Raw genomic sequence first — 17,363 nt, forward strand, 5'->3', positions numbered from 1 at the left:
GAGTACCTGCAGCCCGGAACTGAAGTTATTCCTTTGACCTTCTGCACAGTATACTTTGACTTTAATGTTTCAGGGTAAGGATTTTAAGAGGCAGGTAATTGGATAACCGTGTAGTCATTACACTTTGTATCAACTATACCATTAGTCAGTAAGGTAAGATGCTCGGAAGCTCTAGCTGTGTGTGCAGGCAGCTCGGCTTCTACTACATATAAACTGCTGAGCTGCACTGCAGGTAGCTCTTGGGACCTCCGGTGGACAGGGGCTGCTGCGGGAGTAGCCTCTGTTCACAGAGGCCTGGGCTGGCCATGAACAGTCTCTGCTCCGGCAGCAGATCCTGTCGGCAGCAAACAAAGTCTGCTGCTGGAGCAGCTTCCCAATACTCCCTATGCTGCTGCCTTGGGCAAGCAGCATTGTGGAGATGGTGCTGGGGGGACCCAGCTTCTAAGCTGGCTCCCCCCAGCTCCTGTTCCCTCCCTCCCCCCACTGCCTCTGATGTAGAGGCAGCAAAGGTGGGGGTGGGAAATACAAGTAGTTGACTCAACTACCCAATAAGCCTGTGCTTATCGAGTAGTCTGCTAATAAACTACTCTTTTACATCCATAGTTCAGGGTCAAATATCTTTTCTGGGATGTGCAGCTGGATTGTATATATGTGAGAGGATACCAGCTTCTTTTCCCAACTTGTTACACCTTTGCAGCGGGGTACCTTCTCTCTGAATCAGTCCTCTTTAGTAGTCCTTCACACTCTGACAGAGGCTCCCTTTTGAAGATTTGTGTGCTAAAATTTGTATAAAAGTTTTCCCAGTTTAAATGGGTATGTATAGTAAAATTAAGGAAAAAATCACTTATTGTGAATGGAAATGTTGAGAATTGGATCCAGTCTTATCTGGGTTTTTTTGAATTAGTTAACTATGGCATGACCTGACCTTCAGGGGAAAAACATTTTCTTTGAAAATAGGTATTGGCCACACTGTATGAGGCAGGATATTGGTGTTCACATTGCAAATTCTGTGGATTTGATTTAAGGCTCTGCAATCTTTCTTCAATAGGGTTTTAGGAAGTCTGCTTTCTGCACACATAATAATTACAGATACCAAACAACCCTTTGGTGACATGGCCATTAAAGATTATGATGATGAACTCTTACATATGGCTCGTGACCTGGCAGTAAGGCTGCTACCTGCTTTTGAGAACACCAAAACTGGAATTCCCTATCCTCGGGTAGGTGATAACCTGATATAGCAATATAGACTAACTTCCTTTTGCTTGTCTTTGTAAGAAAATGCAAGTTCTACTTTTATAGTAGTGAAACTTTGGTTTGTCTAAAAGGTACAAATGTTGGCATTAAAAGTGACTTACTACATTTTCTGGTACTATGCAGATTTGTTTTGAGTCCACTTTTCTACTCTGTGGATGGCAGAATAAAGATGAAAAACTAACATTCTCTGATTTGTTTAGATAATGTAGAACAGGTAATTATTCTCCTTTTCTCTAGCCAAACTGTACAGATTTATTTCTATCTCATCCTCATTATTCAAGGCCCTATGTGTTGACTTCAAGTAATGTATACATTCAGCATTTTTAAGTTATTGATAAAGCCAGAAGATCCCATCTAAAGCTATTAACTCTTAGAATGCAGGGAGGAATGTGTGTAGAGCTGCTTTTAGTGGCATCCAGAATGGAAGCATGGAAACGAAATGAATTGAAATTATGTATTGTATCAGCACTTTAAAGTGAGAAGTAATCCATGTTAGTTGTCTTACTACCGATATGTAAAAAAGTAAATGACTCTATGATTGACTTGAATGAATTTAGCTGAGTTAGAAAAATATACTCCCCCTGTAGTGATTTAGAAAGCCTTATAAGTTGAAAGTGCCATCAACATCTACAGAATCCAGGCTTTTGTTGAAAATGTTTCTAGTCTTTAGTGTTGCAAAGAAAACATTCCAACAGTGAATAGTGTAAATGGATGCAGTCTCTTTTTCCTGAGTCTACAGATGGACAGCTCCAGGACTTCCACAATTGTTCAGAACTTTGCTAAGGAACGAACAGAGGAAAAAACATTTTCTGTCTGTTAAAACTTTGTTTTCACCAACTATATAACTGTTCAAAACTTTCTGAATAGTAGTATTGTTAAAATCCTGGAGCAAAGGAAGAATTATTAATTCCTTTTTTCTAATGAGATGTGTTGTCAGTTTTTCCTGTCTTTGTATTTGGTGGAAAGTCCAGTGCATCCATATAGCTGTGCTCAGGAGCTTCCCCAGAGGAAAAACTGAAAAGTGACAGTAAGGAAAGGAAAAAGGTGGTGGAGACTTAGGGTACGTCTAGACTACAGGCTTTTGTTGACAGAAGTTTTGTCGACAGATACTGTCGACAAAACTTCTGTCGACAAAGAGCGTCTACACTACATTCAGTTCTGTCGACAAAGCAAGCTGCTTTGTCGACATGGTAGTGTAGACGCAAAGGACAGTTTACATGCAATAACACCTTCTGTCGACAGAAACTTTGTCGACAGAAGGCGTTATGCCTCGTAAAATGAGGTTTACCAGCGTCAACAAAACTGCTGAGTTCTGTCGACGTTATGTCGACAGAACTCAGCGGTAGTGTAGACGCAGGTATAGTTTTGTCGACAAAAGTCCACTTTTGTCGACAAAACTCTGTAGTCTAGACACACCCCTAAGTGGTGTCTCCTCTACTATCATGGCAATCAGGAAATGAGAGAGTTGGGGTAAACACTAGGGATGTGAATGGTTAACTGGTTAGCCTCACCCTAAACTGGTGAGGCTTTCTGGTTCCTTTTAACCAGTGGTGGCTGGAGCAGTTCCCCGCCTGCTGTGGGCATGGAGTCACTCCAGCCTTGCACTGTGGGTGGGGCCCCTTATCTGCCCCCTCTGCCCCCCAAAATCACTTAACCTCTTAAACATTACGTTTAACTGATAAACCAGTTGAATGGGATTTTGCAGCTCTAGTAAGTTCTGAAGACAACACAGGTAAATTTATCTTGTGATAGATATGAAGAGAAGAAGGATGAAGCCAAGGAAGGAAAATGAGTAGGACATGAAAAAGAGGTGTGTGGGGACTATTAAAATAACTTATTGCCAGTTAAGTTCCTATTCAGTAAGATTGATTTAATGGTGCATGAACAGTTTTTTCTTTAGACTTTTTAACTGTGTGCACACAGTATAGCAGCTCAGTTGTCTCTCCCTGGCTGTTGAACTTAATCCTTGGTCTTGGAGGTATCAGATCTTTCATGGCCTAGAATTTAGTACTTGTGAGCAGTGCTGTACTAACTCTTTGCAGAATGAATGCACTATGCTATATAGTGGGTCTGATGGGGGTACACCTGGACTTTGGCTAACTGATGGGGTTTCTTTTTCTGGAGAGAATCCTTATAGGGCAGAAATGGCAATCCCCTCTTGATGACCATTTATTTGTTGGCTCGGTTAGGCAGCTAACATTGCGTGCCAGTTCTGATGGCCTCTTGTAGTTGCTTCAGGTGTAAATTATCTCTGCCATTTAATTTTCTTATTCAAGTGTGAATGCGGAATTCCTTTAAATACACAGAATTGAGATTCCACTAAACAGTTTGTTGAATGAGACGCTATCTTTGCAATAAAGTAGTAATAGGCTTGTATGTAAATACAGGCAGTCCCTGACTTACGCGGATCCAACTTATGTCGGATCCGCAGTTACGAATGGGGCTCCCCCGGAGGACACGGACTGCGGGACCTCGCGGTCCTGCCGCCAGTGTACTCCGGGGCTTTCTCCGCGTCTCCCTGGTCTGCAGACCAGGAAGACGCGGAGCAAAGCCGTGGGGGGGGGCTCGGGCAGCGAGGCAGCCCAGACGTGCCTGGGCTGCTCCGCTGCCGGCTTCCCCAAGGCTTTGCAAAGCCGCGGGGGGCTCGGGCAGCGAGGCTTTGCAAAGCCTCGGGGAAGCCGGCAGCGGAGCAGCCCAGGTGCGCCTGGGCTGCCTCGCTGCCCAAGCCCACCCCCGCGGCTTTGCAGAGTCTCGGGGAAGCCGGCAGCGGAGCAGCCCAGATGCCCCGTGGCTGTTCCGCTGCTGGCGTCCTCAGAGGCTTTGCTCCCCGTCTCCCTGGCAGACCAGGGAGACTGGGAGCAAAGCTGCGGAGGACCCAGGTGGCGGGACTGCGGTGCGTCTCGGTCCGCCGCCCGCGTCTTCCTGGTCTGCTGGGGTGGGAGAGGCGCAGGTAGTACACTCCCCCTCCCCCAGGAGACTAGGCTTTTCTCCAGACGCCTGTGGCAGAGCAGCTGGGGTGCTGCTGGGTTGGTCCAGTAGCGCCGAGGAGCGGCGCTACTGGAGCAACCCAGCAGCACCCCAGCTGCTCTGCCACAGGCGTCCCCAAGTCAGCTTCTGCTGAAACTGACCAGCGCTGACTACAGGAAGCCCGAGGCAGAGTTGCTCTGCCCTGGGCTTCCTGGAATCAGCTGCTGATCAGTTTCAGCAGCAGCTGACTTGGGGACGCCTGGGGTTCTTAAGTTGATTCTGTATGTAAGTCAGAACTGGCGGTCAGTTTCAGCAGCGGCTGAATCTGGATGCCAGTTCCGACTTGCATACAGATTCAACTTAAGAACAAACCTACAGTCCCTATCTTGTACGTAACCCGGGGACTGCCTGTACTGCAATAATATGATTTCCTTGTCAAAGATGATGCATTCTTAGCAGAAGATTAACTCATCATTTAGGCATTATTTCTAGCTACAGTGATGCATCTTCAGAGCAGAGTATGTATTGTTCAAATGAGTCCTCTTTATTGGGATATATTTCTTTTCTTCATAACAACCAGATGAATTTTAAAGGATTATCATAATATTTTTGAGTTGTTACATGTGCATCTACTGTATGTAGTATGGGCATAAAATGCATGTAATATAAAGAGAGAGCTGGCATTTATTCATTCCCAGGAAAGAGTGAACAGGTTGAGGTGCACATAAGAACACAGCTGTAATTCACAGCTTACAAACCTAAAAGCACAAAATTAGGCACCTGAACTTCATAGGAATTGTTCACTCAGCACCTTGGAGAATGGGGGACTATTTACATAAGCATATGACTCCTCCTTAAGCATCTAATTTCAGGGACCAAACTTTGAATTCAGATTGCAATATATTAGCTCTTGCTCCAAATGGTATTGAGTTAATCTCTTCTCACTGCATGTAGCTAATGCACAGTCCATTAAAATTCCTCATGTCAGTAATACAGCTAAGAGTGGAACTTAGATCATTGTGGCACTTGTTGCTCAACATGTCATGCAACTGAAACTCCTTGTATTTGTTTCATAGGTGAATTTGAAGAACGGAGTCCCTCCTGACAGCAATAATGAGACCTGTACAGCAGGAGCTGGCTCTTTGTTGGTGGAGTTTGGCATTCTTAGCCGGTTGCTTGGGGATTCCACGTTTGAATGGGTGGCACGACGAGCTGTTAAAGCACTCTGGAGTCTTAGGAGCAATGACACTGGACTACTAGGTAGTCAATGCTCCCATGTGCTTACCAGATGTTAGTCACTTCATTCAGACACATTGTATTAACCATCTTGTTTTCTACCCTTCTGTTTTTAGATACTCAGTTTCCTACAGAGTAGTGCTTCACAGATTTCAATATATGAAGGGCACCACACATCTTCTGTGTTGTTGTCTATATATGTACATGTGTTACCTGTCTGATGTTTTGTGGATGTACCGGGAAATTGTCAGAGAGAGATTTAAGACAAACTTAGTGGCTGACTTTTTTCCCCACAAAAAAACACATAAATAAGAGATTTCTGACTATGGCACAAACCTGAAGTTCCTACATATCTAGTCTTGCCATAAATTAAAATGGCACGTGATTAAATGCTGCAGGATAGGACCTTTTAGTCTTTGAATAACTGCATTGGAGTATTATGCTTAATAATTAGTTCCTCAAGTTAACAAACATTAACTTTTTTGACAATACTGTTTTATTAAAGTTACTTTGTAATTTGAACATGTCATTCAAGAATTGGAACTTCAATAGTGAGTTGACTCCAGTTGCTTCAACTAAAATATGCATTAGGAAATACCTTACAAATAAATCTTTGTCTATTTATTTCTGAAGGAAATGTGGTGAATATTCAAACTGGCCATTGGGTTGGAAAGCAAAGTGGCTTAGGAGCGGGTTTGGATTCATTCTATGAGTATCTGTTGAAGTCTTACATCCTTTTTGGAGAAAAAGATGATCTAGAGATGTTTAATGGTGTATATCGAAGTATTCAGAACTACTTAAGACGAGGGTATGTCTTCCATAGGTATAACTTTCTTAAACTTACAAATGCTATAGTGCTGTTCTCTCAAAGACAGTTTTTCCTAGATGGAATCATTTGACCCCTGTCATTTAAAATTTGTCTGACATTTGCACCAATAGTACTCTTATAAAGATCAGTTGATTTATAATGGTAAATCACTTCACATTTAAGCCAGTGCGTACTTAGAGATAATTGGAAAGGGAAGGCAGAGTTGTGGTGTGGGTGGCGTGTATATGTCTCACTGATCATTTAGGCCCCAGTTTTGCCCTTTTATCAGTAATAATACTTCCATTGAGGTCCAAGCATGGGCTCAGACCCTGAATTGATATAGCTAGTGATTATTAGTGATTAGGAAAACTGGTTTAATGAGGTCTAATAACATAGGCTCAAAATCTAGCACCTCTACACCTGTAAAATTGACTTTCTGTGGTAGTTGTAAGAATTTAGCATTAATGTGTCTTGCGCATTCCTGAAAATGAAGCATTCCTGTCGTGTAATGGTTACTTCGCAGACGAGAAGCTTGTAATGAAGGTGAGGGAGACCCTCCTCTGTATGTTAACGTAAACATGTTCAGTGGGCAGCTGATGAACACCTGGATTGACTCTCTGCAAGCCTTTTTTCCTGGACTACAGGTAATCACAGTTTTCGGTTTCCTAGAGTCTAAGTAGTGCAATGATTAGATTTATTCGAGATATATTTTTAATGCTAGTTCTAGGCACAAGTGAGGGTCTGAACAGATTCTGGAGTCTCCTGAGAAGCTTGGTTTGCATCTTACTAGACTTAAATTCAGGTGTGGCAATAATTTTGGATGACGGGAGGCACACCAAGATTTTGGGAAGTGGTCAAGAGCCGCACTCTTCCATGATCTTAATGGAGGAGGTGCGAGGTCTGGAACGGAGGTTGAGTGCAGAAGGGAACTTCGGGCACGGGCTGGATCTGGTGGCATGGCAGGCTGGATCCAGCCCGTTGGTCCTATTTTGCCAAGGTCTGCTTAAACTAGCCCCATATTTTCAAGAATTTATTCTGATCCTAATCCAGTGGTCGCCAACCTTTTTAAGCATCATGACGACATTTTTTTTTTAAATTGAAGTGAGAGATCCTGAATTGCAAACTCAAACAGCCTGGCCCTGCCTTCTTCCCACCCCTTCTCCAAGGATCCACCCCTGCTCACTCCATCCTCTTTCCCTCCCCTTACTCAGTTTTATCATGCTGGGGTGTGGTGGAGAGGGATGCAGACTCTGATCTTGGGTTAAAGCAGGGGTTCTCAAACTTTGTGCTACTGCGACCCCCCCAACTTGCTCGTGACCCCCCCAGGGGGTTGGGACCCACAGTTTAAGGAAACATGGGGCTAAAGAATTTGGAATGTGGGAGGGGGTCTGAGCTGAGCATGGGGCAGAGAGTTGAGGTGCAGGAAGGGGTTCAGGGTACAGGTTCTGGAAGGGAGTTTGGGTGCAGGGGAACTCAGGGCTAGGGCTGTGGTTTGGGGTGTAGGAAAGGTTCAGGACTGGGGCAAAGGTTCAGAATGTGGGCTCCAGCCTGGCATTGCTTAGCAGATGTGGCTTCTGAGTGGTGGTGCAGGGGTTTAAGGCAGGCTCACCCCATTCCCAAAAGCAGCCAGTAAACTCTCTCCATTCTTGTCCTCCACCACTCTGTGGAGATGGGGTACAGGGCTTGGGGGGAGGGAGCACCCTGACAACAGGGCCCCCTTCTCTTCTTCCTGTGCCATGCACAGCAAGCAGGAGTCTCCCGGGCATGAGGGTAGCTCCAAGGCAGAGGGCAGGAGCAGCGTGGCAGTGCTGAGGGGTAGGTTAAGTGTTAGCACTTGACAGCCTCCGGGCCAAAGCAGTCAGGATCACCTGTCAAAGGCTCCAAGATCTACCAGTAGATCCCAATCTACTGGTTGGTGATCACTGTCCTAATCCTACCATTTAGGGATCTGTGATGTGTTGGCATGAGGGAGCTCATATTGGTGTTTTTGGTATAAATGAAGTAACAGTGTGACTCTGCCTTGATTCAGGTCTCTGTCCTCTTGAGGTGTGTATTTATATCTGGGTATCCAGTGCAATGTGTGGGACGGAAAAGTGAACCACTACCTTTGCATTTTGTTGCATAATGTGGGCATGAGGTTTCTTACATGCACAAGTTTATAGCTATTAATTATTTCTAGGTTTTAATAGGAGATGTGGAAGATGCTATTTGCCTCCATGCCTTCTATTATGCCATATGGAAACGCTATGGAGCTCTTCCAGAGAGGTACAACTGGCAGTTACAGGCTCCAGATGTCCTTTTCTATCCCCTGAGGCCAGAATTGGTGGAATCTACATATCTCCTTTACCAGGTACTTGACCTTCTTTTGAGAACATGGCTCAGACATGTTTTGGTTTCAGAATGCACCTCTGCTTTTCCTATTCTGCACATGGTCATGTTTCCAAAATCTCATGGCTGTCCATCAAAAAAAAGTTTGTATATAAAGTCTCCCTACCTGTATTCTAAATATGTAAAACTGTGTGTGCTGCTTGCTTTTGAAAAGACACCATCTCACACTCAAAATGCCTTCTTTCAGATAGTTATACATAGTAGATCCTTGAACAAATACTAGTATGGCACAGTTAATATTTTAACTTGGTGGCAGCTATTACAGGGGAAACAGGATCTGTGGAAGGGCATGTGACCACATCTTTCCTTTCACATTCACTCTGGCACAGTTCTGATCATCAGTGCAAAGGCAGCAATCACGCTTGTTTTAAAAAAAAAAAATTGGTTTCTCTGATAAAAAGCCAACAAAGGAATACTGCATCTTCTGTCTTTCAGAAGATAGGTCCAACCCGACCCTTTGTAATTGTCATCTTATGAAACAGATGGGGCACTACATAGTTTGAGTGTCTGTCTTGAAAATGTGCTTCACTAAGCTTCTTTATAGCCCCAATAACCCCCCACAATAACAAATACCAGCTTGATGATATTTTTAACTCTACTTTTTTATTCTTTTTTCTCCCTCTACCTAGGCCACAAAGAATCCTTTTTACCTTCATGTAGGCATGGACATTCTTCAGAGTCTGGAAAAATACACAAAAGCCAAGTAAGTTGTTTCCTTCCCCTGCCCCCTTCCCTAGCGCCCCCCCCCCCCCCCCCCCCCCAAAAAAAAGAGTCTTTCTCTATGTCAATGTACAGAGTATTCAAGTTATATTTAGGGATGTAAAATCCCATTTAATCAGTTACCTGGCTAAATATTATGTTTAACCAGTTACTGCTTAAACGGAGGCAGGCAGGGTAACCGCTTCAGCCAGGCAGGGACTTCTCTGGCTTGGCTGGGCCGGGCCCACTTCACTGTGGGTTGATGGGGAGAGCCACCCGTTGCATGTTGGGCCTGGCCAGGCTGCTAGTTATCTGTAACTGGTAAGCATGTCCCAGTAAGGGTAATGCTAACTGTTTAACCATTCTCTTCCCTAACTATATTTAGAAATAGTAAATTGGGATGGTTTGTTATTTGTGTTAATGTAGATGTGGTGCCAGTTTTCAGGTAGAAATCTGCATCCTCAAGTAGGAGGAAATTGTGGGGTGGTGGTGGTGGTGTAGTGGTGGTGGTAGGAGTAGTAGTAAGTAATATTTTGCAACAAAAGATCCTTTCAGTAATGTGTCCTTTGTATCTTTATATGCCTTTTCTGAGAATTGGTTCAGTTTTTGGCAAAGGGAGGAAACTGACTTGCATAAATTCTGTTAAGAGGAATATTCTTAACTTCAGACTCATCTCTAATTTAAGTTTGGACTTAAATCAAAATTTAAAGGTTCTGTTACCTGGTATCATGGTTGGACAAGAAAGTAGTCTCAAAACAAAAGGAACCTGTTAATGGTAATGTTGATGTTAGCGTATGGGCTGCTCCTATTTTATTTGGTACCTAATATTGCAGGACTCGTACGAGAAACTTCAAGTAATAGGTCTAAAACCATATTTAAAATACAGTGATTCCAGATAAAACCCTGTGAAAAGCATTGTACACTGAGCCTGAATTATCTTTCACTTCTGTGTTTTTGATTCATAATTTATTACTTTTCAAAAGTAATAATTGTTCAAAGCTTGTGAAATATAACTGCACCTAGAGTAGTAGACTGGATAATAACTTACCTTATATATTTCTAATGATGCCCCAAGTTGTGGTTATAAGGAAGACCAAGAGACTGTCTCTGAGGCTTCATCTACACTGCAGCACTATTTTGGGATACCAGAAATATATTTTGAAATATAACTGGCTCGTTATTTCATCATCCGCGAGGAATAAGGGATGTTTTGGAATAGTGATTTATTTCAAAATAAGTGTCGTGAAGACTGTGCCAGATTTTGAAATAAGCGATTTCAAAATAACCTCGAAATAAGATATGCAATTTGCATAGGTCAAATTGCATATCTTATTTCAACCTATGCTGCAGTGTAGATGCATCCTGATGATGTTGGCAGTCTTCCTCGGTTTACTAGAGAAGTTAATCTATATCAAGTCTCTGTATTGCCATTTGGTGACCAAGCTAGCAATTTCCTCCAAGTATTTGTGCTTTGATTATCTCATTACAGGTTTTATGGGGTAGTTTAACAAAATTTCTCCTAGTTCACAAATAACAGTAGTGGTAAATGTGTCTTTTTAAAGTGTGGGATGTCTCATTTTTTTAAATTTTAATTTCATCCCATGTTTGGCATTTGGACTGAGTGAAGTTGGGAATGTGTGTACTTAAATATCAAATATGATAGAAATAAATATAAAACAAATTTTAATTTTAGATGTGGCTATGCTACGTTGCATCATGTCATAGAGAAGTCAAAAGAGGACCGGATGGAAAGCTTCTTTCTCAGTGAAACATGTAAATATTTATATCTGGTATGTATTTTTGTGTCTCACTGTCATCAGAAAAACTTGCAAACTTCATATTACAAGGAAGAAACTTCCTGGCAGGGACTGCAGGCAAGTAACAATAATAATTATAGAAATGTAGGGCTCGAAGAACCCTTAAGACAGGGGTGGGGAACTTCAGCCCCAACACAGGCTGCCCCAGGGATGGAGCTTGGCTCCTGCACCTGGAAAGCAGGATTGAGCTAGCTGTCGCATTTGGGAGGCGGGATAAGGGACCCCCTGAAGTTAAGGTGGTGAGGTGGCTTCTGGAGTGGACTAGGGGATAGGGCATTTGCCTGCAGAGGATAGGGCGGTGGGCTAAAGTCCCATCCACCCTGAGAGCGGCAGGAAAACTAACCCTCGTTTGCCTGGATTCAGGCCCAGGACCCCCCCCCCCCCTCCTCCCCAAGCACTGGGGAGTCTGCACTGACACTCCAGCCCTGCTGTTGCCCCACCATGGGGCCAGAGCACACAAGCCTGGGCCCCCCCCAGGCTCTGGCATGTGAGGAGAATGTGGGGAGTGTCTTTGTCCTCAGCTGGGGGCCACATCAATGAGTTTTTTCTCTTTTTCCTTCTCACTTGTGTGGCCCCTGACTGATTTTGCAGTTCCAAGACAGAGGGCAGAAGTAGCATGGTAGTGGGGGGTAGCAGCGGCTGAATCAGGGACGCCTGGGGCAGAGCCGGACTTTTGGAAGGGGGGGCTATGAGGGGTTGTTCCCCCCCACTCCAGACCCCTCATAGCCCCCTCCTTCCGATAGTCCGGCATATCTGATAATCCAGCACCCCCTGGGTCCTAAAGGAGCCGGATTATTGGAAGTTTACTGTACAAATAAATGCTTAAAGTATTCAGCTCTAGCTACCACCGATTTTTCTGTCCTTTTAGAATTACAAATACTCCCCCTCCCCCCCAAAAAAAGATAAAATAAAATACAATAAAAAGTTTCCTTTTACTCTAATGGAAATCTGTGCCACTGATCAAAAAAGATCAGAAAAGCTTTATTGGTGTCGTGTTCAATTATTCCACATGCATCTGATGAATGTTATAATAAACATGGATTTCGTTAGAGGAATACCCTCATGCTGTATCTCTTTTCCCTGCCTCTTATTTAGTTGTTTGATGAAGAGAATCCTGTCCACAAATCTGGAAATAAATATATGTTTACTACTGAGGGGCACATTGTGTCTGTGGATAAACGTTTTCGTGACTCGCTATGGAAAGATACTTTCCCTGAAGAAGAGGAAAGGAATGCAGAAAAACTAAAACCTAGCGAATTAAAAGCCATGAACTCCAGCTCTAATGTAAGCAGCAGTCTCTGACACTGTGGTTGATGGAATATTATACTCAGACAGATTGAGAGGAAAGCAATTTAGAAGTGGTAACTAATAGGGATGTTAAAATGGTTGAATTTTGTAAATGTGTAATGGCATAACTTTAGAGCCAGGCCTGCTTCTCTCTCCTCCCCCTTCCTCCCCTCCATCAGAGGCAGTGGGGAGGCGGAGTGGGTGAGGGAGTGACTTTGCAGGAGCTGCCACACAGAGAGGTGGCTTAAAAGCTGGTAGAGAGGCAGTGGGGGTAGGGAGGAGGAGAGAGTCCGCATGTAACTGTAGGATTAACCGATGAACCTGGGCTCATTAGTTAATTGTTAAAATGGGGACACACATCTCTAGTAATTACTGAATTCTGTGCAACAAACTTGTATTCAGATATTTTAAAAATATGAACACTCAGCTTTTGAAAATAAGAACGAACGCCTTTCTGAATGGCTTGGAATACGGGTAATGGCACAACTTGTAAGATCTTAGGTCCCTTGCTCCAATTAGTAGTTGTTTTCAATTACAATGAAAATTATGCCATCTGGTTGTTAGGGGGTAAATTGTGCCCTCCATTCATTTCCTGGAGGTCAACTTGGTGCATTGCACAGCTACCAGCCCAATTTCAGATTTGTACTTTAAAGCCAGAAAGGGACCAGCATGATCACTTAGTCTGACGACCTGCACATTGCAGGCCATAGAACCTCACTCACGCACTCTTGTAATAGAGCTCTAATCTCTGAGGCTGCGTCTAGACTGGCAAGATTTTGCGCAAAAGCAGCTGCGCAAAAGGGGGAGACGGTTGGGAGATGTCCAGGTAATCTCTACGCCGGATTTTAACACTGAGAGGGAGGAAAACGAAGTAAGAAAGGATATAGCTGGGGGTAGGAGAAGGTACATGAGGAAGGGTAGGGTGGATACTAGTCTAACAGGTCATATTGGAGGTACAATGTCCGGGCCAAATTGGGTAAAGAATGTCAATGAGGCCAAAGAGCAAAAATTAAGATGTTTGTACACCAACGCGAGGAGCCTAGGTAACAAAAAGGAGGAACTAGAGCTTCAGTCTTTAATGAGGCTAATGAAGAGCTTAGGGATAATGGTAACATAACAAATGGGACTAAGGATATGGAGGTAGATATTACCATATCCGAGGTAAAAGCCAAACTTGAACAGCTTAATGGGAATAAATCGGGGGGCTCGGATAATCTTCATCCAAGAATATTAAGAGAACTGGCACATGAACTTGCAAGTCCATTAGCAAAAATGTTTAATAAATCTCTAAACTCAGGGGTTGTACCATTTGACTGGAGAATTGCTAATATAGTTCCTATTTTCAAGAAAGGGGAAAAAAAAGTGACCCGGGTAACTATAGGCCTGTTAGTTTGACATCTGTGGTATGCAAGATCTTGGAAAAAATTGTGAAGGAGAAAGTAGTTAGGGACATTGAGGTTAATGGCAATTGGGACAAATTACAACATGGTTTTACAAAAGGTAGATTGTGCCAAACCAACCTGATCTCCTTTTTTGAGAAAGTAACAGATTTTTTAGATAAAGGAAATGCAGTGGATCTAATCTACCTCTACTTCAGTAAGGCATTTGATACAGTACCACATGGGGAATTATTGGTTAAATTGGAAAAGATAGGGATTAATATGAAAGTTGAGAGGTGGATAAGCAGCTGGTTAAAGGGGAGACTACAGCGGGTTATATTGAAAGGTGAATTGTCAGGTTGGAGGAAGGTTACTAGCGGAGTTCCTCAGGGATCAGTTTTGGGGCCAATTTTATTTAATCTTTTTATCGCTGGCCTTGGCACCAAAAGTGGAAGTGTCCTGATAAAATTTGCGGATGCATTTAGGGATTAATAACAAGAATTTTAGTTATAAGCTGGGGACACATCAGTTGGAAGTAATGGAGGAGGAGAAGAAGGACCTCGGAGTCCTGGTTGATTATAGGATGACTATGAACCGCCATTGTGACATGGCCGTGAAAAAGGCTAATACGATCTTGGGATGTATTAGGCGAGGTATTTCCAGTAGGGATAAGGAGGTGTTAGTGCCATTATACAAGGCATTGGTGAGACCCCATTTGGAATACTGTGTGCAGTTCTGGTCTCCCATGTTTAAGAAGAATGAATTTAAACTGGAACAGGTACAAAGAAGGGCCACTAGGATGATCCGAGGAATGGAAAACCTGTCTTATGAAAGGAGACTCAAGGAGCTTGGCTTGTTTACCTTGACCAAAAGAAGGCTGAGGGGGGACATGATTGCACTCTTTAAATATATTAGAGGGATAAATACCAGGGAGGGAGAGGAATTATTTAAGCTTAATACCAATGTGGACACAAGAACAAATGGATATAAGCTGGCTAGTAGGAAGTTTAGGGTTGAGATTAGATGAAGGTTTTTAACCATTAGAGGAGTAAAGTTCTGGAACAGCCTTCCAAGGAAAGTAGTGGGGACAAAAGATCTATCTGGTTTCAAGATTAAACTAGATGGGTTTATGAAGGGGATGGTTTGATTAGATAACATGATCTTGGTAACTAATTGACCATTCATTATCAGTGGGAAATAGGTCAATGGAGGGATGATAGGAGTTACTATAGAGAACTTTCTGGGTGTCTGGCTGGTGAGTCTTGCCCACATGCTCAGGGTTTAGCTGATCTCCATATTTGGGGTTGGGAAGGAATTTTCCTCCAGGGTAGATTGCAGAGACCCTGGAGGTTTTTTGCCTTCCTCTGTAGCATGGGGTATAGATCACACCTGGAGGATCTCTGCATCTTGGGGTCTTCAAAGTATTTGAAGGCTTCAATATCTGAGATATAGGTGAGAGGATTTTTCTAGGAGGGATGGGTGAGATTCTGTGGCCTGTACTGTGCAGGGGGTCAGACTAGATGATCATAATGGTCCCTTCTGACCTTAAAGTCTATGAGACTGGCTGTGAGTATTTGCGCAAGAACACTGACTTTGTACTGTACAAAATCAGTGGTTCTTGTGCAAATACTCTGATGCTCCCGCTCAGGGATAAGCCCTCTTGCACAAGAAAGCCCAATGGCTAAAATGGTTATCGGAGCTTTCTTGCACAAGAGAGTGTCTACACTGGGCACGGATGCTTTTGCGCAAAAGCAAATCTTTTACTGGCATGTGCCTTTGCGCATAGACACTCTCTTGCACAAATACTTTTAATGGAAAAACTTTTCTGTTAAAAGTATTTGCGCAAAATCATGCCAGTCTAGACGCAGCCTGAGTTACTGAAGTCCTGAAATCATGATTTAAAGATTTGCGATGGTGGATTTTCTGTAACCTGCTCTAATTCAGCGGTTCCCAACGTTTTCCAGATGGGGGCCCATTTTGACAATTCAGGAAGATTTGGTGATATAAGGCAATTCAAAAACAGAGGCGGGGGGAAGAGGTGGGGCAGAGCCACCTGGGGAGATACTTGGTCACCCTTTTGACATATAATGGCGATCCATAAGTTGGGAAACCCTGCTCTAATTCAAACTTTCGGGTGACCTGTGCTCTGTGCTGTAGCAAATGAGAGACTCCAAATACAAACAGAACGCTATTTGTTGTGTAGTTTGCCTAAGGCAGAATGTACATGGTGGTAACCAAGGCTTGGAAGGGTGGTAGAGGGAGCCAAACACTGCCTGGCATAGCATTACTTACTGTCCCACGTAGTTGTGTTGGTCAGTGACAGCACTGCATATGGGGTAAAGCTCTACACTTGGCAATGTTTGCTGGTTCAGTGCCTGAGATTGTAAAACTTAAATATGGAGCATGTACACAATTGATCATTCAGGGTTTTGAATTCTTAGTGTTTTGTTGCTTTGTTCACAGTGCAATAGGGTTCCTGATGAGAGAAGATACTTGTTGCCACTGAAGAGTATTTACATGAGACAGATTGATCAAATGGTGGGTTTGATCTGAATGAGTTCTCCAAAGTAATGTTTCATAATATACAAGGAACATGGACTCTGATTCTGATACAACATTGTCAACTGCGATGCAACCTTACATTCACCGAGTCACTTGAATGCCACTATTTCTTACGGATTTAGCTATAAACCGAGGGAAGATTTAATTGTCTTCTGTAGTGAAATGTAGTTAAGCAATGGGAACTCTAAATACAATTTGAGCAGAGTGCTAGCCTGATAAAATTTCATACAGCAAAGCTTGTATTACAAATTATTTCTGGATAATCTTGGAGCACACACTTTTATTTTTTTAAAAGAGCAATTGGCATATGCCATAAGTTATATTGCCACCTTTTTGTAGCTGTATTTATAAATGATGATCCTTTGGAAGAAGTTTAGTATCAAAGTTGAAAATGTTTTGTTGGACAGGAAAGGGAATGTGCAATTTTATCACCAAGTTTAATCATTTGGGTTGTTCTGTCTAGCAATAACAATATTATTTGTTCCTCAGGTAGAAAAACACTTGTAATGAGTTTTGGTCGAAACAAAATTTTGAACAACAGCTTTGAGAGGCAACTCGTAGTCATAAGAGTTCTTGGTATAGTCCTGAGATATTTTAAACAGGCCTCTTAACGTGAATTTTGCATTCACAAAAGCATACTAACTATAGTAACCAATAATTGAAGAACAAGGTGCCTTTGTATGGAAATGCACAAACCATTCTGAATTGTTTGAACTGCTCAACTTCTATTGCTTAGCTGAACAGATGGTCAGAAGTATTCTTAAGTTATTTTTGTCACATACAAATGTAATGTCTTTTGCAAAGAGATCCCGAAGAAAAAACTGACAATATGAAAACAAGGGAATTATATTCTTGATAGTGTTTTTTTGGGTTAGTGCCTTAAGTGTATTTTTGCTCATGAGAAAAAAAAACCTGAGCTGCTATTTGAGTGGGAATGTATTTTTGTTAAATGGAATCAGTTAC

General features: G+C 42.8%; 1 protein-coding gene across 1 annotated transcript in view; it reads left to right on the forward strand.

Annotated features, from left to right (window-relative positions):
- EDEM1 (ER degradation enhancing alpha-mannosidase like protein 1) overlaps positions 1–16,683 on the forward strand; it is a 29,949-nt gene extending 13,266 nt beyond the window's left edge. The window contains exons 4-12 of the mRNA XM_075938704.1: positions 1,049–1,220; positions 5,301–5,484; positions 6,094–6,268; positions 6,792–6,912; positions 8,448–8,618; positions 9,286–9,359; positions 11,049–11,145; positions 12,268–12,456; positions 16,302–16,683. Of these exons, the coding sequence (XP_075794819.1) occupies positions 1,049–1,220; positions 5,301–5,484; positions 6,094–6,268; positions 6,792–6,912; positions 8,448–8,618; positions 9,286–9,359; positions 11,049–11,145; positions 12,268–12,456; positions 16,302–16,391 (1,273 nt within the window). The 3' untranslated portion in view covers positions 16,392–16,683. The remainder of the gene's footprint in view (positions 1–1,048; positions 1,221–5,300; positions 5,485–6,093; positions 6,269–6,791; positions 6,913–8,447; positions 8,619–9,285; positions 9,360–11,048; positions 11,146–12,267; positions 12,457–16,301) is intronic.
- The last annotated feature ends 680 nt before the right edge of the window (positions 16,684–17,363 follow it).

The sequence above is a fragment of the Pelodiscus sinensis genome, chromosome 11, assembly GCF_049634645.1.
Source record: "Pelodiscus sinensis isolate JC-2024 chromosome 11, ASM4963464v1, whole genome shotgun sequence".
In the NCBI taxonomy this organism is placed as follows: Eukaryota; Metazoa; Chordata; order Testudines; family Trionychidae; genus Pelodiscus; species Pelodiscus sinensis.